Here is a 14,720-nt window from a genome sequence, read left to right as displayed (position 1 = left end):
CATTCATTCAGCAATCAAGCATGCTCAAGTTTCAATAGAACACTACGGAGAAGAGATGTCTAAATTTTGGGGGGTTGTGGGTGTTTTGTGGTTTGGGGTTTTTTTAAGAAAGTAAACTTCTTTATGGAAGAAAGGCTTTTCAAAAGCTCTGAGCATATCATTACACCATATGTCTTTGAAATACTTAGATTTTAGCTTGTAGCTTTTTGTGTCATCCTTTATTTGACATGACAACTGTCATTTTTCTAGACTAATTTCTTGAAGCAAGGTTAACATCTCAAGGTCTTCCACAATCCTACAGATCAATTTAATTTACACTGTATTTTTCCAGATATTAAAATAGGAAGACAATTCTTGAAACTTGAAAATTACAATCTGTAATATTTATAAGTGGGAACCATTGTAATGGCAATTTTTATCATTCAGCATTTTGCAATAAACTTAACAGCTAAGAAAAATAAAACTGAACCAAAAAAAAAGAGTGGACATGAAGTCATTATTAAGAATACTTGCTGACAACGTAGAATTGACTATGATAATATCAACTGCAGTAGATGAAATGTCACCATAGGAACTACTTTAATGCAAACTGTGGGAGCAATTTTAAAGAAAATAAGCCAGAATTGTAAACAAGTATACTAGCATGGTTTTTTTACACTAGTGTAGATAGTGGGGAAAAAAGTACAAAAAAAATCAAAATGCATTTGTATTAGAATAAGGACTGGCATAGTCCAAAAAACCCAGACTCTGTGAAGCTTGCTTTGTGCACACAAAGGATCCCAAAAATAAGCATGAAATACAAAACAAACAGTTAGGTTCAAAACCATAACAAACTGCAGCAAAATACTAGAAGGGGAGATAAAACTGTACTCTGAATGTGCAGTAAGAAATTTTAAAATGTAACTCCTACTAGAATTATCAAAGAGAAAGTACATACAAGGCAATGATAAATGAATACAAGAATTTTGAAACAATGTAAATCATATCTAAAGGATTATAAAAAGTAAATTAAATTCTTAAAATAAAGACTGAAAATCACAGAAAATCTGATCAGGAATACCTTTATCAATAAAGAAGGCTACATGAGGTATCAGCAGCTTCAATTTTCAAGTCATAGTAAATATCTTAGCTTCTTCAAACAATTTTGAAGCAATGTGGAAATGACTAAGTAGGGTAAACTCTGAAGACTCTCTGAAGCCTGACAAGTTCTCAAAAAGTTAAAATATACTCAGTCATACACTGTTCCATTTTGTCAAATAATGATGTATGCAAAAAAATTAACAAGGCAGCAGACAGTAAATTGTCAGGACCAAACTAAAGACTTCTCCATAATTGAGAATTTGGCTGCATTATAACAGAACCTCAGAAAATGACCTCAGCATGGGGTGTATTACCAGAGAATGTTCAAAAGCTGGATTCTGAAATACAACATTTTAAATCATTAATATTGTATCAAATTTTCTTCCACCTACATTAACCCGTCCTTGCAGCAACTAGAACACACAAGCAAAGACTAATTTTTCCACAGTCTACAGTTTGCATAACCACTTTTTCTAAAAGCAGCAAAACTGCATCAGCTGTTTCTGGACAGGAAGCGTAGAGAGGTGGTGGATGTTTCTTCCCCAAAAACATTCAAGGTCAGATTAGATGGAATTCTGAGCCACTTGGTCCAGTGCAAGGTGTCCCTGCCCACGGCAGGGAGGTCGGACTAGATGAAATTTAAAGGTCCCTTCTAACCCAAAACATTCTCTTTTTAAAGTTACTAGAAGGTTATGCAAATGGTTAAAGACATTGCTAGAAGGCAACCACTAGAGCTAATTACTCAGACAGACCTAACTTTCTGATTTTCAGAACTAGCCGAAGTTTAAGCTTTTACCTTGTTAACTTTTCCATCCTTATAACACAACTAACTAATCTCGGAAACCCTATTAACACATATAAACTGAATGCTACAAGTCGCTTGTCTTTTATACCATTCTAACAGTACTTAGAAGAGATATGTAGTAGTTACCTGATGTATTAACAGTTCCAGGGATTTTATGACTTGCCTGGTTTTGTATAGATTTGTAAGGCAAAAAATGTTTTAGCTACACATTCCACAGTCATGTTCACATTCAACCTGCAACTTTCAACAGAAAATGGAAGTCACCCATCTAAGAAAAACCTGCAGGATTTCTTGTATGTGCAGTACAGTCAGACAACAGACTTCCTATAATCCCATCTGTCTCTTACATCTAAAATGACTTATGTCACAGTGGGGCCAGCAGTCAGCTGAAACTATCGATACAATTGCTTAAAGGAAAGGCATCAGTCAAATGCCAAATGTCACATAACAGAAAGAAAATAACTTCTTTTTGTACTTCTTTCAGCAGATGAGGAAGGAAAATAACTCTCAGTCCTTAACACGGCTTCACAAAGAACAGTCTCTTTAGGAGTTAGTCAAGTTTAGTTTGTGATAATCATTCACCAAGGTGACTCATCACTGATATTCCTAGTTTCTGTTGTGCTTCTGTAGTTCAAATGTTGCTGGGTTTTTTGCCCCACATACCACAGCTCTCCTGAATAGGGGAAATCTGACTTTAAGTCACTTATAAGCAAGCAAAGAAAATTTCAAGAGCAGTTCTTGACTTCCCCAGAGCCTTGTTTCTGGAACAATACCCTTCCTCTCATCACCCAACCTGAAGAATGATTAACTGTAAAGCTCTTATGCCAGACACAGCCATGGTATCTTCATGTTGGGTTGTATCTACAGTTACAGAACAAGCACATGAAATCAGAAGGAGCTTTTTGCACAAGCTTGGTCTTCAGGATTCTGTTTTGGTTTGGTAGAATTAGTATGAGCACCTCTCTTCTGCACTCAAGTGAATTCTTCTTAATAAGAACATAGTACAGAAAAAGCAGAGCTGACTCTGCTTTCACAGAACTCAGAACCTGCTGGACCTACCAAGCTACACAAAGCAGCAAGACTACTTCCAGGCTTCGAATGACCACGAAAGAAGCAGCAGAGCAAATAAATTGCTTGCACGCTTTAAGAGTGAAAGTTGGGGGAAAGCAAGATTAACTAAGACTCTTAAAGCTATTCTCCTACACTATGCTAAATCTCTTTTTTATTCCCTTACCATGCCAAAACTCTTATGATCAGTAAGCTGTGACTATCAGTAATTTCCTGCCACCTGGGGAAAGGTACCACGTAAATTATGCCATTCTATCCATTCCTTGAAAGAAGGAATAAAGACACTGCAGCTATGGTAAAGCAATTTGCCAGCTGCCAGGTTTAAAAGATCCTCAATATATCCTTTGCAGTCTTTCAGAACAGTAAGCACAAGAAGATAATTTTATTTGCTAGCCAACTACTTAGAAACAGACATGAAAACTAATCTTGTTGAGACAGACCTTTGTATACATGCACATGCATATGTGTGTATACATAAATATATACATATTTATACATATTGAATGATTCTGAAAAAATATTAAATTGACAATCAGCGATAAAAGAAGAAGAAACTCTCTCCTCTTATCTTGGTTCCTTCTTAGCAAAACAAAAACAAAGCAAGAAAACAGAAAGAAGGATTGTCAAGCATCAAAATCAGTATTCTGTAATGACAGTTTTACTGTTCCATTTTAAACAGAAGAAATATGGGGATTTGTACAAGCTGAAGGAAGCCTACTCAGAGGAAGAGTGCTAGAAGAGTTAGACAGAATCAAGAACAGCCTTTGAAGCTTGTATTTTATTATGGTTGTTATTGAATATAATACAAGAAGGTACACTGTGCAGACATGACTTTGTAACATGATATGGGAAGACATTTTAAACAGAGCTGATAATCAGAAAAGCTTTAACAGCAATAAGATCTTCAGCACTAAGAAATGAAAGTCACATATATTAAAACTACAAAGGTATACACTGAGGCCACTCCCAAATTTCTGACACATCATGAGGTGGTTGAGAAAGACAACTCAGTTCATAAACCAAATAAGAGAAAGCTCTATGTGTACTAGTGTGTCACTGGCCAAATATGTGCTGCCAAAATGATGACCCAAATAAAGGCCTTCTCAGGATTACCATGAAAAATACGTCCAGGAGATATAGACAGGCATTAATGCTGCTTTTCAAAGCTGAGAGCAATGTCAACTATGTTCTTTGAACTATTCTAATTGCTCCAGGACACGTCCCAAAAATCACACTTTTTCTCCTTCCTGGCATTATTTATTAACACCTATTACTGACTTCTTATGAAATAAGAATCTGCCATATTCATTGGTAACTAGTAAGGATATACAATATTAACAGGTATTGACTTACTGTGCTGCTATACCCTATTTGACTTTATCGGCTCCTTGTTGTGTTCCTTAGTGATTTGCAACTTTGTTTCACTATCCAAAAATAACAGAAGCCTAGAGTACAAAATTAAGCCAAATCTGGGGCCATTTTCCTAAAACTATTAAATATGTGTTTTCAGTTAGGCACTGATGCACTAAAAAAAAAATTCCAAGCTTTCAGCACCCTCTACAGGCTAACTGCTTTGATGCAACTGAACTTGTAACTATTGCTACCTATGATAATCAAAACAGCATACTTTAACAATCACAGCATTTTAAGAAAAGTAGATAAACATGAGGGCCACGAGGAACTCGTTTCTCTAACAGAAGAGAAAATAAGTACTCAGTGAACATCAGAGCCTTTGGAAGTGCAGGATTTTTATCCAGTTGCGTCAGCCAAATTCTTAAAAAAGTAAACTCTCACTTGCTTTTAAACGTGATCTGAAGCTGTGTGTGGTTCTCTCCAAGAAAACGCTTCATGCCATCAGCTACTCAGACAACAAAGAGAACTTGAGCTTACCATCCCTGTTGGACAGCAGACAGACGAGGCCGTTAAGGCAAGTGTCAGTCACTTCAGTGATGTTAGTTGCGCATCTGCCTATAGCCTGAATCGTAGCCGCAGCAAACTGTTTATCTTGGCTTTTTACGTAAGTCTAAGGAAGTAGGATTTTCATTAGTCAGTATGTAACTCTTGTCAACCAAAGACTTACCGTATTATTTCCATGAGATAGACACACTGTATAATAAATTAAACTTAGAAAGCTACATTGCACATTAGAAGCTGTACTTTTTTTACCTCATTGTCACAAAATTTTAGAAGACATCTTCTTGAAAGCTTTGGTCACCCACAGCCATGCAAACTCTGATTTCAAGAAAGCTTGGGGCAGGGGGCAATTACCCAAAAACAGCCATAAGTTTATGTGCAAGATTGGAGGAGTTGATGAGCTCTCTCTTCAGAGAGGTTTCAGTTCATTTAACTAGGAGCATCTGTGAAACTATGAATAACCCACCTGCCTGAGAACCAGTACCTTTCACAGAAACCCAGCCAGAGAACTGAAGCAATGCAAATAGACGTCACAAGCAAAGAGGAAAGAAAGAAGGCCAGATGCTGTTTCACAATATAGGCAGAACATCTTGATGATACATAAAGATATTGGAGACAATACCATTTCATCAAATGACTTACGGAAATGAGGTTTGGCAATAAATGCTAATGGCCAAATAGTGCTAAAATTAAGACCCTATCATATAGTGACTTCCAGTGTCAGTCAAGTTGCTGGCATTTGTGTTTAAGAATATGGAATGATTGAGTTTTTCTCATCTTTTTTTTTTTTTTGGTAGGTGGAAGGAGAGTGAGAAACAAAACATTTGAACTCCTTTCCATATACAAATAGCTCCCTTATCCATTATGGTATGAGATGGTTTCATTTCCATTTTTAGAACATTTTATCTTTGAAAATACTTTAACTTGAAACATTTAAGCCTAGAAGAAATATCCAACAATGGAAAAAGAGATCATAAATATAAAAAGAATACACTTTTGCACAAACCTGAAATTCTCGAAGCAGAGTTGATATGTTGGCTTCATTTGCTAAATTTGTCAAGATTTCAAGCTACAGGAAAAAAAAATCAGATATGTTATCAAAAGTTAAACTAAAATATTATAAACCACATGTACACTATACTATTATGCTATATAAAATATATTTTTAAATATATTAAATATTTGTTTAATATAATATTTATTTAATATAAAATATATTAAATATCCATTAAAAATACATGTATAAAAATATACCACTCAGAATTCAATAGGGTATACCAGATATCAGTATAAACTGGTACCAGCATTGCACTCAGGAGGCATATTTTCCTTACAAGGACTACAAAGTTTACAAAGCAGGACTCGAGGGTTCAGTGATGCATTTTTTATAATCTCGAGCTTTAGTGTTGCATTGCCTATCAAATGGGCTTGAAATACTTCTGTCAGCTTTCCAATGTCACACAACAGGCCTTAGCATGTAAGAACCACATGACAGTGTAAGAAGAAATAACAGAAGCCACAACTGCATCAGGGGAGAAATAAATTGCCCATTATATTCAGATGAACTGTACTAAAGGAACTTTAAACTCAGGAAAGAAACATTTGCATCTATGACACTCATCAGATCTTAATCAACATCAACAACATCAGACCCTGCAAGCTCTCCTCTTTGTTCCTGGTGAACAAAAGGATGATATACAACACTTGGCATATATTGTTAAGATGCTATACTTCCAGGCTGTTTTAACTTTGAATGAAGTAAACTGAAAACACAACCCAGTCTCTCCAAAGGGAAGTTGTGCCTCAGAAATATGTTGGTATTTTTTGACTTGGACACATCCAGAAAAGGATACTCAAATTATACAGTCTACATGTACTTTAAAACAATTTCATAAGACATATAATTGAAGGCTCTTAAAGATATGTATCTAGAATAGCATAGAAAGCAAGAGGATAAATGAAAAACAGGAATAGGCAAGAGAAAAGAAGACTATTTTATAGTATAGGGTGGCTATCAATGGAATACCACAAATAGCTTTGCTGGCCTTTTTCACATATGAGTATGAAAGTAATGAGAAGACAGGTGACAAAGTTCTCAACTGATGCTACAGTTTTCAGGGAAATGAAGCCAAAGGCTGACTAAGGAAAGCTTTGTAAAAACTCCAGATAGTAGAAGACTGATTAATAAAACAGAAGAAAAAAAATCAACACATATGTCTGCAAAGTAATGTTCATAATTGGGAACAAACCTTAACTGTATAGAAGATGAAAGGCTCTGAGATGATGACAACTAATTATAACTGAGAATTTGTGGTTAAAATAGATAACCATGAAAATGCAAGCTCAATGCTAACCAGTGATAAAAAAGCAAACTTGATGTTGGTAAACAAAAAAACCAGAAATCCAAACAGTACAGCAGATGAATTTAAGGGTGTTCCTACATATTGATTACTTCCATGGGTCTCATCATTCTATCTTAAAGCAGATAGACTTGAACTACAGAGGTAGGAGAGGGAGAAAACCACAAGATTTTTTAATGTAGGTACAAGTTTAGCGTTTTCTAGATTTTTCAGCCATCATGAAACAAATGAGACAAAGAAAGAAAAAACCATAATTTTTACTTCTCCACTTCATCTCCATTATATTACCAATTAATCTAGGAATTTAAATAAATCAACTTTCTATAATTATCAGACCGACTATTCTTGGATTATTGTGAGGCATTCCTCACAATATTCCTAAAATGTACAGAATATCTTTTTGCTTCCAACTGCCTCAAATTTACTTAAGTCTTATCATTGGTATAAAATACAGAAGTATATTTAGTTTGTATAAAAACCTTATAGTTTTGCATAGCTATCGTGGACATATAACGAAGGTGCAACATGCATGTAAAACAAATATAAGAAAAAAAATAAGGTTTCTTTCAGAAAACTGTACCTTCACTCCTAAACACAAGTGCCTATGACAATCTAAAGCAAAACAAGAGAAAAGGCACATAACAGTAGACAATTTTTTAGCTATTGTTTTGTCAAGGATTTCACATTTGTTAAAGAATAAGAACAGAGAAAACAACAAGAGAAGAGATGAAAACAAGCATTGAGATGCGGCCTTGAGGAAAGCCTAAGTACTTCTCACGTCAAATGCTGATTTCAAAGAAAATTTGGGACTCAAACACTGCCCCATTTTGTACAGGGGAACAGATTTAAACTCTTTGTAAGTTAGCATATTAAAGACTCTCTTCCTCCCATGAAAATAGTCAAACTCTCAATGTTAGAATGCCTGCTTGAATAGCTCTCTATCATTTAAAGGTCCTACAAGCTGTAGGGGAAAACACAGCCAATCTTCCACCTGCAACATGGTAACGAGAACTTTCAGATAGCCTGACAAGCCTGAAGGCCACTTGTGGACGTAACTACAGGCCACAACTCGATACTTCTTAGCGAGATAAAGAAACAGCACAGAATGACCTGTGTCATATCACTGAAAAACATTTCACCTTTCTGTTGCAAACTGCTTTTAGTCCAGCAGCAAAATAGAAAAATTTGCCTTTAAACTCACCTTCAGTGTTTTGATCATAGTTGGATCAGTTGATCTAACATAGAAACTCTTCAGATAAGGTTCAAACATCCCCTGAAAATCAGAACATATTCAAGTAATTCTCCTGTTTCATATACAATGCAATTTAAAAAATTCTAAATAGGGCATACCTTTCTCTGAATTGACATAGTGGCAATATTTTGCAGGACAATATACTGCACCTCCCTAGAATGTGAAAAGAAAAATAAGAGTCATTCCACAAAATTACTGATACATAGAATAATTCAACATGGCAAAGAAAGTCCAGCTCTGTTTGAACACCAAGTTAGTTACACATCTGTTTTGGCACAAACATAGAAGGCAGAGCTTATTGCCAACTTCATCAACTAACTTCATCATTTGATTCAAAGGAAGCAAGGTGCATGATGAAACCAGGCTCTCAGTTTTTAAAACTCCAATATGCAAAAATACTCACTGACATCAGTGCAATGGTGCCTCTTGTAGGCCTTGGGTATTTATTCACACCAGAATTCCACTAATCATTTTAATATAATGGAAATAGCTTACAAAAGCCTTAGATTTCATCCACCCTCTTGAAATAAATATTTCAGGATGACATAGCTGAGAACAAAAACACATGGGCTTTATCTGCAGTGTTGAAATAACTGCATTAATTACAACAACAGTTAATCCTTGCACTATTAGCAAGAATTGCTAAGACATTTTTCTCTTAAGAATTTTTCTAAAAATTTTCAAAAAGGGCCAGGATCTCCTGTGACTCAAGGGTATACACTGGCAGACACAGACATCTATCGAAAACTAGTACTTTTACATAATAAGACTTTGGAAGATATAAACTACAGATTTATGTAATACTCTACAAAAACATTAAACATGTTTGGAGAGGGCATTCTCATAATTAATGTATTAGTTTAAAAGCCTCCACAGGACCGAGCAAAAAGAAATCTGGGTACTAGTACGAAGCTTTTAAAGTGCAGATTTTGTGCCACCAACTGCTTAAAAACTAAGTGATAATTTACACACAATTTTTCTGAACCATGAGTGCTCAAATCCTTGCATGCTGCAAATCTCATCCTAATAAGAGAAATCATCATACCCATTACCTCCTCTTACTCAAAACTGTCTAATAGCCCTAAGGTAATTACAGCTGTTGATTACAAAAAAAAATAATAATAAAGAAGTACTTAAGCTCTTTTAAACCCATTTTATGCAATTCTTACATAGGGGCATGGCAATAGTCAGCTGCACATGATGAAACAAGACTGGAAATTGCTATGAAATGCTCTTTCAGGCACTCTCACCCTAACTAGATTATAGCTTAGTTGACATTAATTTAAAGGCCACAGGCAAATAACTCCAAGGGCAAACAGCAAAAGCTTATTTCAAAGTGGCTCTAATAGCAAAAGTGTTTCTCCCACAATGCTAACAGAGAACAGACAAGCCATTCAACACAGAAAAATCAGAAGACTAGTGCCATTTAAGATACTTGTTGAGATACAGGAAAGAAGTGAATTTTCTTTTAATGAAATCTTGAGTATAGATGAGCAATAAACCACATGCAAATAATCCTTTCAACATGTGAGTATGAGTTTAACCCTATACATTATTTGCCAAATTGCTTCAGTCACTTTACTCACCTTTGTATAAAGAGAATGGGAAGTATACTGTACTATAAAGCCAAACACAAAAATAATAGTGATTCATTCTTATCTGAAATAAAAGCATGAATACTCTACCTAATCCCATTTTACTTCTTTACCAACTTTTAAACAACAGAGATATTGGCTGCAGAAGTTTACAGAGAAACAGCTCTATGATGGAAGGGCTTACAGAAGTTAAGGTACATCTAGGATGAGTAACCTTGCCAAACACAATAAAAGTGAAGTTTTTTTAAAAAATCCTTGTGTCTGACCTAACTGATTTAAAAAGTAAATTATTTTCACAGCAAAGTTCTAGCCAAAAATACCATGTTTAGTTAAAAAGTCATTCTAAAACAATTAATATTGTCTCATGTATGAGTAGGTAAGAAAAACACTTCTGTGCAGCAAATATTGGCACATTATGCAAAAACTGTGAAATACAAATGAAAAAATAACACTAACAATCTTAAGAAATGTGGGTGACAAGACCTTTCATAGAAAAGCAGACAATATTGAAGATGATGAAGTCGAAACTGAATGTCCTAAATCAAATATAAACTTGTTCTTTAAAAACCGTCCAGAGATGAGGAAACACAGAAGATGCAGCAGTATCAAGTGGTAATACCAATTTTAACACATATGTTGTCTCCTTCCCCTGAGATATTCAGAAGCTGACTGGACACAGTCCTGAGTACTGTACTCCAGCGGACCCTCCTTGAGTAGGGAAGTTGGACTAGACTTGGAAGTTGGACTGGACTTCAGTGATTTTGGGATTGCATTACAGTGCAGGAAAATAAAATATACATCAGAAGACTTCTTTAGTGCTTAGCAAGACAGTAGGGGACTCAACAGAACTAAATTTCCAATAATTTAAAAAAAAATCAAGACACTAAACAAACCAGTTAGTACTGATTCTATTTAAATACTAACTAGGTAGCCATGATTCCTGTCAGAACGGAAGTCATACGAATGAAACTAATAGGAATGAAAATAATGAATGATCCCTGGATGGAATTACTTCTAGTGATCCTCATTTGTTGAGTGAAAGTGAGTATTACAGGACAAATTTAAAATGAAATGAATTCTGCAATAGTTACATTCTTATAACTATGGCTAAACAAATATGCAAGAAGCTCTCACAAAAAATACACACATTGATGTAAGTATGGACTTCACCTACCTGTTACTACGGAGTAAACGCACCAATGACTTAGAAACAATACCAGCTTCAGATTTTGGTGCCAAATGCCAGTAAAGCTGTGCAACCGCCATTACCACCTAAAGGAAGAGCATTCAGAGCAGCATGTTAACTTCAAATCATCATACCCATCTATCACATTTGCTTCACACCTGCAGGACTAGCAGCTCACTCTTCTTCAGAAAGCAAAGCGCATACCATCAAAATCAGCAAAGCAGACTGAGGAAGAACATTGGAATAAATATATTTTTACTAATTAAGTACCTTTACTTCCTCCCAGTATTTACTGCATGCTATAATAAATAGAAGGTCATAGGAATAGGGACAAAAAGAAAAAGCAGTAGGTAATTCAAATTACAAACATAGTGGTATCATCCTTAATAAATCAGTATTGCTAACATCAGCTGTACAAATTAATAAAGAAATATTCTTTAAAGATTTTTCTAATGTGCTTTTCCTTTATTACTACAGGTTCAATATCACCTTTTACCTAGTTTCCACTCAAAATCTTTCATTCCATTATTCTATTATGCAATCTATAAAACACCAGCTGCCTTTACCAGCAACTTTTGAAGTATCAAATCCAACAGGAAGTAAAAGCTGAAGGGTTGTATTACTGATATCCTGGCTAACAAAATGCAGAAGACTGAGATATATGCAATTAAAACCCTTTTTTTCTCTTCTCAAATTTTCTCATATATGAAAGACAAAATATGATCTTTATGCTAGTGAGTGTCATGTCACAACCTTTCTTAAAGTAGTGTCATGCAACTCTGTTTCAAAGAGAACAAATCATAGAAAGGAGACTCCAAGTAAAGCCTTCATGGTAACACTTCACTTGGTATCTTAAATCTTAGTACCAATGAAACAAAAATTAACCAACAATAAAAAGTGATTAAAAACACCTAAAGCCAGGAAATAACTTCAAGATTTTTAGTAATATACTGCAAGTATCTTTTACAGCTGACAAAAAACATAAGGTCGTAGGCAACGCCACTAATTAATTTACTTGCAGGTAAATTCTGTGAATAGTATGAATATCCCCGTAACAGCAATTCAAAGCAGCATGATTTCAATACCACTTTTCAAAGTGCACTTTAACATCTCAGTTAACTTTAATATCAGAAAGTTAAAGATCATAAATATGAGAATCAATGCCACATTGAATAAAGAAAATTATTTATGGAATGAGGGCAATAACTAACTGAACCTCTCAGTGAAGTGGGACGGCAAACATCAAACATACTTGTTCTTTGCATGAAATTAAGAAATATCACAGACACTAAACAGTGATTTTTAGCAAAAAGTTGTAAAAATTTAATCAATTTGTTTCCAAAGTCTGCTGGGCTGGCAGATTATAAATGATTTTGGAAAGAGTCAGACATTAGTTAGAATCTTGAAATATGTTTCAATGGAGAACTATAACCTCATCTGCTTAGCTTATTAAGAATAGGTTGCAAGGTGACTTAATCATGGTGCAGTAACTGTTTTTGCAGTGATATGAATGTTCATTTTCACTGGAAGACTTTTCCCAGAGGACATCTAGTCCTGATTAACAGGACAAGCTGAGGTTAGAAGTAACATTCTGTGGTCTGATTAACATCAGAATGATTCACCATGAGCATGGCTTTTTCCAGTTCTAAAAAGTTACCTGTATTTTAATATCTCATGGATATAATGCAGAGCTGATGTCATATCTATCCTGGAACCTTGACAAGGCAACAGCTCTAGAACCCTGGTGTATAATAGTCTCCTTTTAAAATGTGAGACTCAAAAGAAAGAACAAAATACTGCATCAATAACAATTATGATTTTCTTTGTAGATCTGTACCACCAAACTGTGCCAGTAAACTTTACCCGTTTGTGCCATCCTAATTGCTGAGAGTTTTAGCACTAAGAGCTACCTATGGTATAGTCAGCATATGCTATGTAAGTTGGATTCAAATGCTCTCATACTTTTTTCTAATATTTTGTTTGTCTACATTATTTGGAGCACATATCAAAATCAGTTTAGGTGTTTCACTTACAAGCTAAGTTAAATTCAAAATAGATCCATCATACTTCTCCTAGAGTTGCTAAAGGATATTTTCACCAGTTTTAAAGAGGTGTAGATTTTACTCCTCAATCTTTTAAATTTTCTAAAACCAGATATTTGTAGTTTGACATTTTAATCAAAAAGGAATTTGTCTTACAGCAGCATTTCGGCTTTGAAGCAGGGGCTTTGTATTTCGTAACAGCAGCCTGTGATCCGGGTCCATAGTATAGGTGGTTTTCAATTTCTGATCCTTCTCTTTCTGTTCTTCATCAGATGCATAGAAATTATTTTCACTATATTCATCCACCACTTCATCAACCTATCAAAAGACAAAATGACAAGGACATACATAGAATATTTGAATCAACATGTTTTATTCATTAAGAAAGTAACATACAATGCCACTGTTTCATGCAAGACTTATATATGTCTTTTAAAAATAGCTTTTGGCTTTTCTATCCCTTTGCTCAAAACAGTAGATGTACAAACATGAAAAACAAATTAACAATATATACAAAATTTCCCCAGAAGTAAGTTGTACAGCCAAATGAAATATCTTTACTATTATTCAACCAGATATTTTAGGTATGTATATTGGTCTTTTCTGGACTTAAAACCTATAACCCAAAAGTGACATTTCTGGAAAACAGCTACAAATGAAAATAAGACATAGGTCTTCAGAAAACTAGGCAAGGCTGCACGCCTTGGTCAAAACTCAGATGTAGTGAAAAATCCATAAAAATGTCTTTAGTAGAGGTAGGAGGATAGGGGGAGGGAAGAAAGAAGTGACAATTAATTAATCCTGTCATTTTGTTCTGGTTTTTATCACAATTTGAAAGGGCACAGAAAAATTTTTAAAAAAGAAGAAATATGAAGGGAAGTTTTATTACTTGATGCCAATTTTGCTCTCAGTGTTTTACAGGATGCCTAGCAAGCTCTTAGATATTTTATGCAATAGCAACTGAAGTACTTTAATTTCCTCACTTCTCTTCCCATAAATCTTTGTGGCAGTCACAGTTCTAAACTAGAAACTCAGGATGCTATATCAAGACCACTGGTAACTGAATTCCTCCCTTGCCTACAGGACAGGCAATGTGAAAGGAAACTTCCTGATCCCAGTGCATCACAACCTGCACTGAAGAAGCTTCCTCTAACAGGAGGAGGAGAATTCAATCTTCATTGATTGCAGTCTTCAATGTCCTTGCCTTGACTGCTAACTGACATGCAGATCAGTGCTATTGAATTGAACAGGAATATTGAGTTGGAAACAGTATTTAACTCATTAATAACTGTTACAAAGAAACAGCCTGAGCTCTCACATTTCTGACTTACCTTTTTTTTTAAGAATTGTTTGTTTGGAATGTACTTGGAGCAGCAGAGTTCCAATATAAAGCAGCCTCTTATGAAAACACTCTTAAT

General features: G+C 35.0%; 1 protein-coding gene across 4 annotated transcripts in view; it reads right to left on the bottom strand.

The window, feature by feature from the left end:
- Positions 1–14,720, bottom strand: part of AP3B1 (adaptor related protein complex 3 subunit beta 1) — a 158,328-nt gene that overhangs the window by 85,249 nt on the left and 58,359 nt on the right. For all 4 annotated transcript variants that reach the window (XM_042028883.1, XM_042028882.1, XM_042028880.1 and 1 more), the window contains exons 8-13: positions 13,459–13,620; positions 11,249–11,346; positions 8,578–8,632; positions 8,429–8,500; positions 5,874–5,936; positions 4,844–4,976 (exon numbers count right to left, since the gene is read on the bottom strand). In XM_042028883.1, the coding sequence (XP_041884817.1) occupies positions 4,844–4,976; positions 5,874–5,936; positions 8,429–8,500; positions 8,578–8,632; positions 11,249–11,346; positions 13,459–13,620 (583 nt within the window). The remainder of the gene's footprint in view (positions 1–4,843; positions 4,977–5,873; positions 5,937–8,428; positions 8,501–8,577; positions 8,633–11,248; positions 11,347–13,458; positions 13,621–14,720) is intronic.

The sequence above is a fragment of the Corvus kubaryi genome, unplaced genomic scaffold (genome assembly GCF_017639235.1).
Source record: "Corvus kubaryi isolate FWS band 111438036 unplaced genomic scaffold, C.kubaryi_AGA036_p1.0 37308, whole genome shotgun sequence".
Classification (NCBI taxonomy): domain Eukaryota; kingdom Metazoa; phylum Chordata; class Aves; order Passeriformes; family Corvidae; genus Corvus; species Corvus kubaryi.
This window is presented reverse-complemented; position numbering and strand designations above follow the sequence as displayed.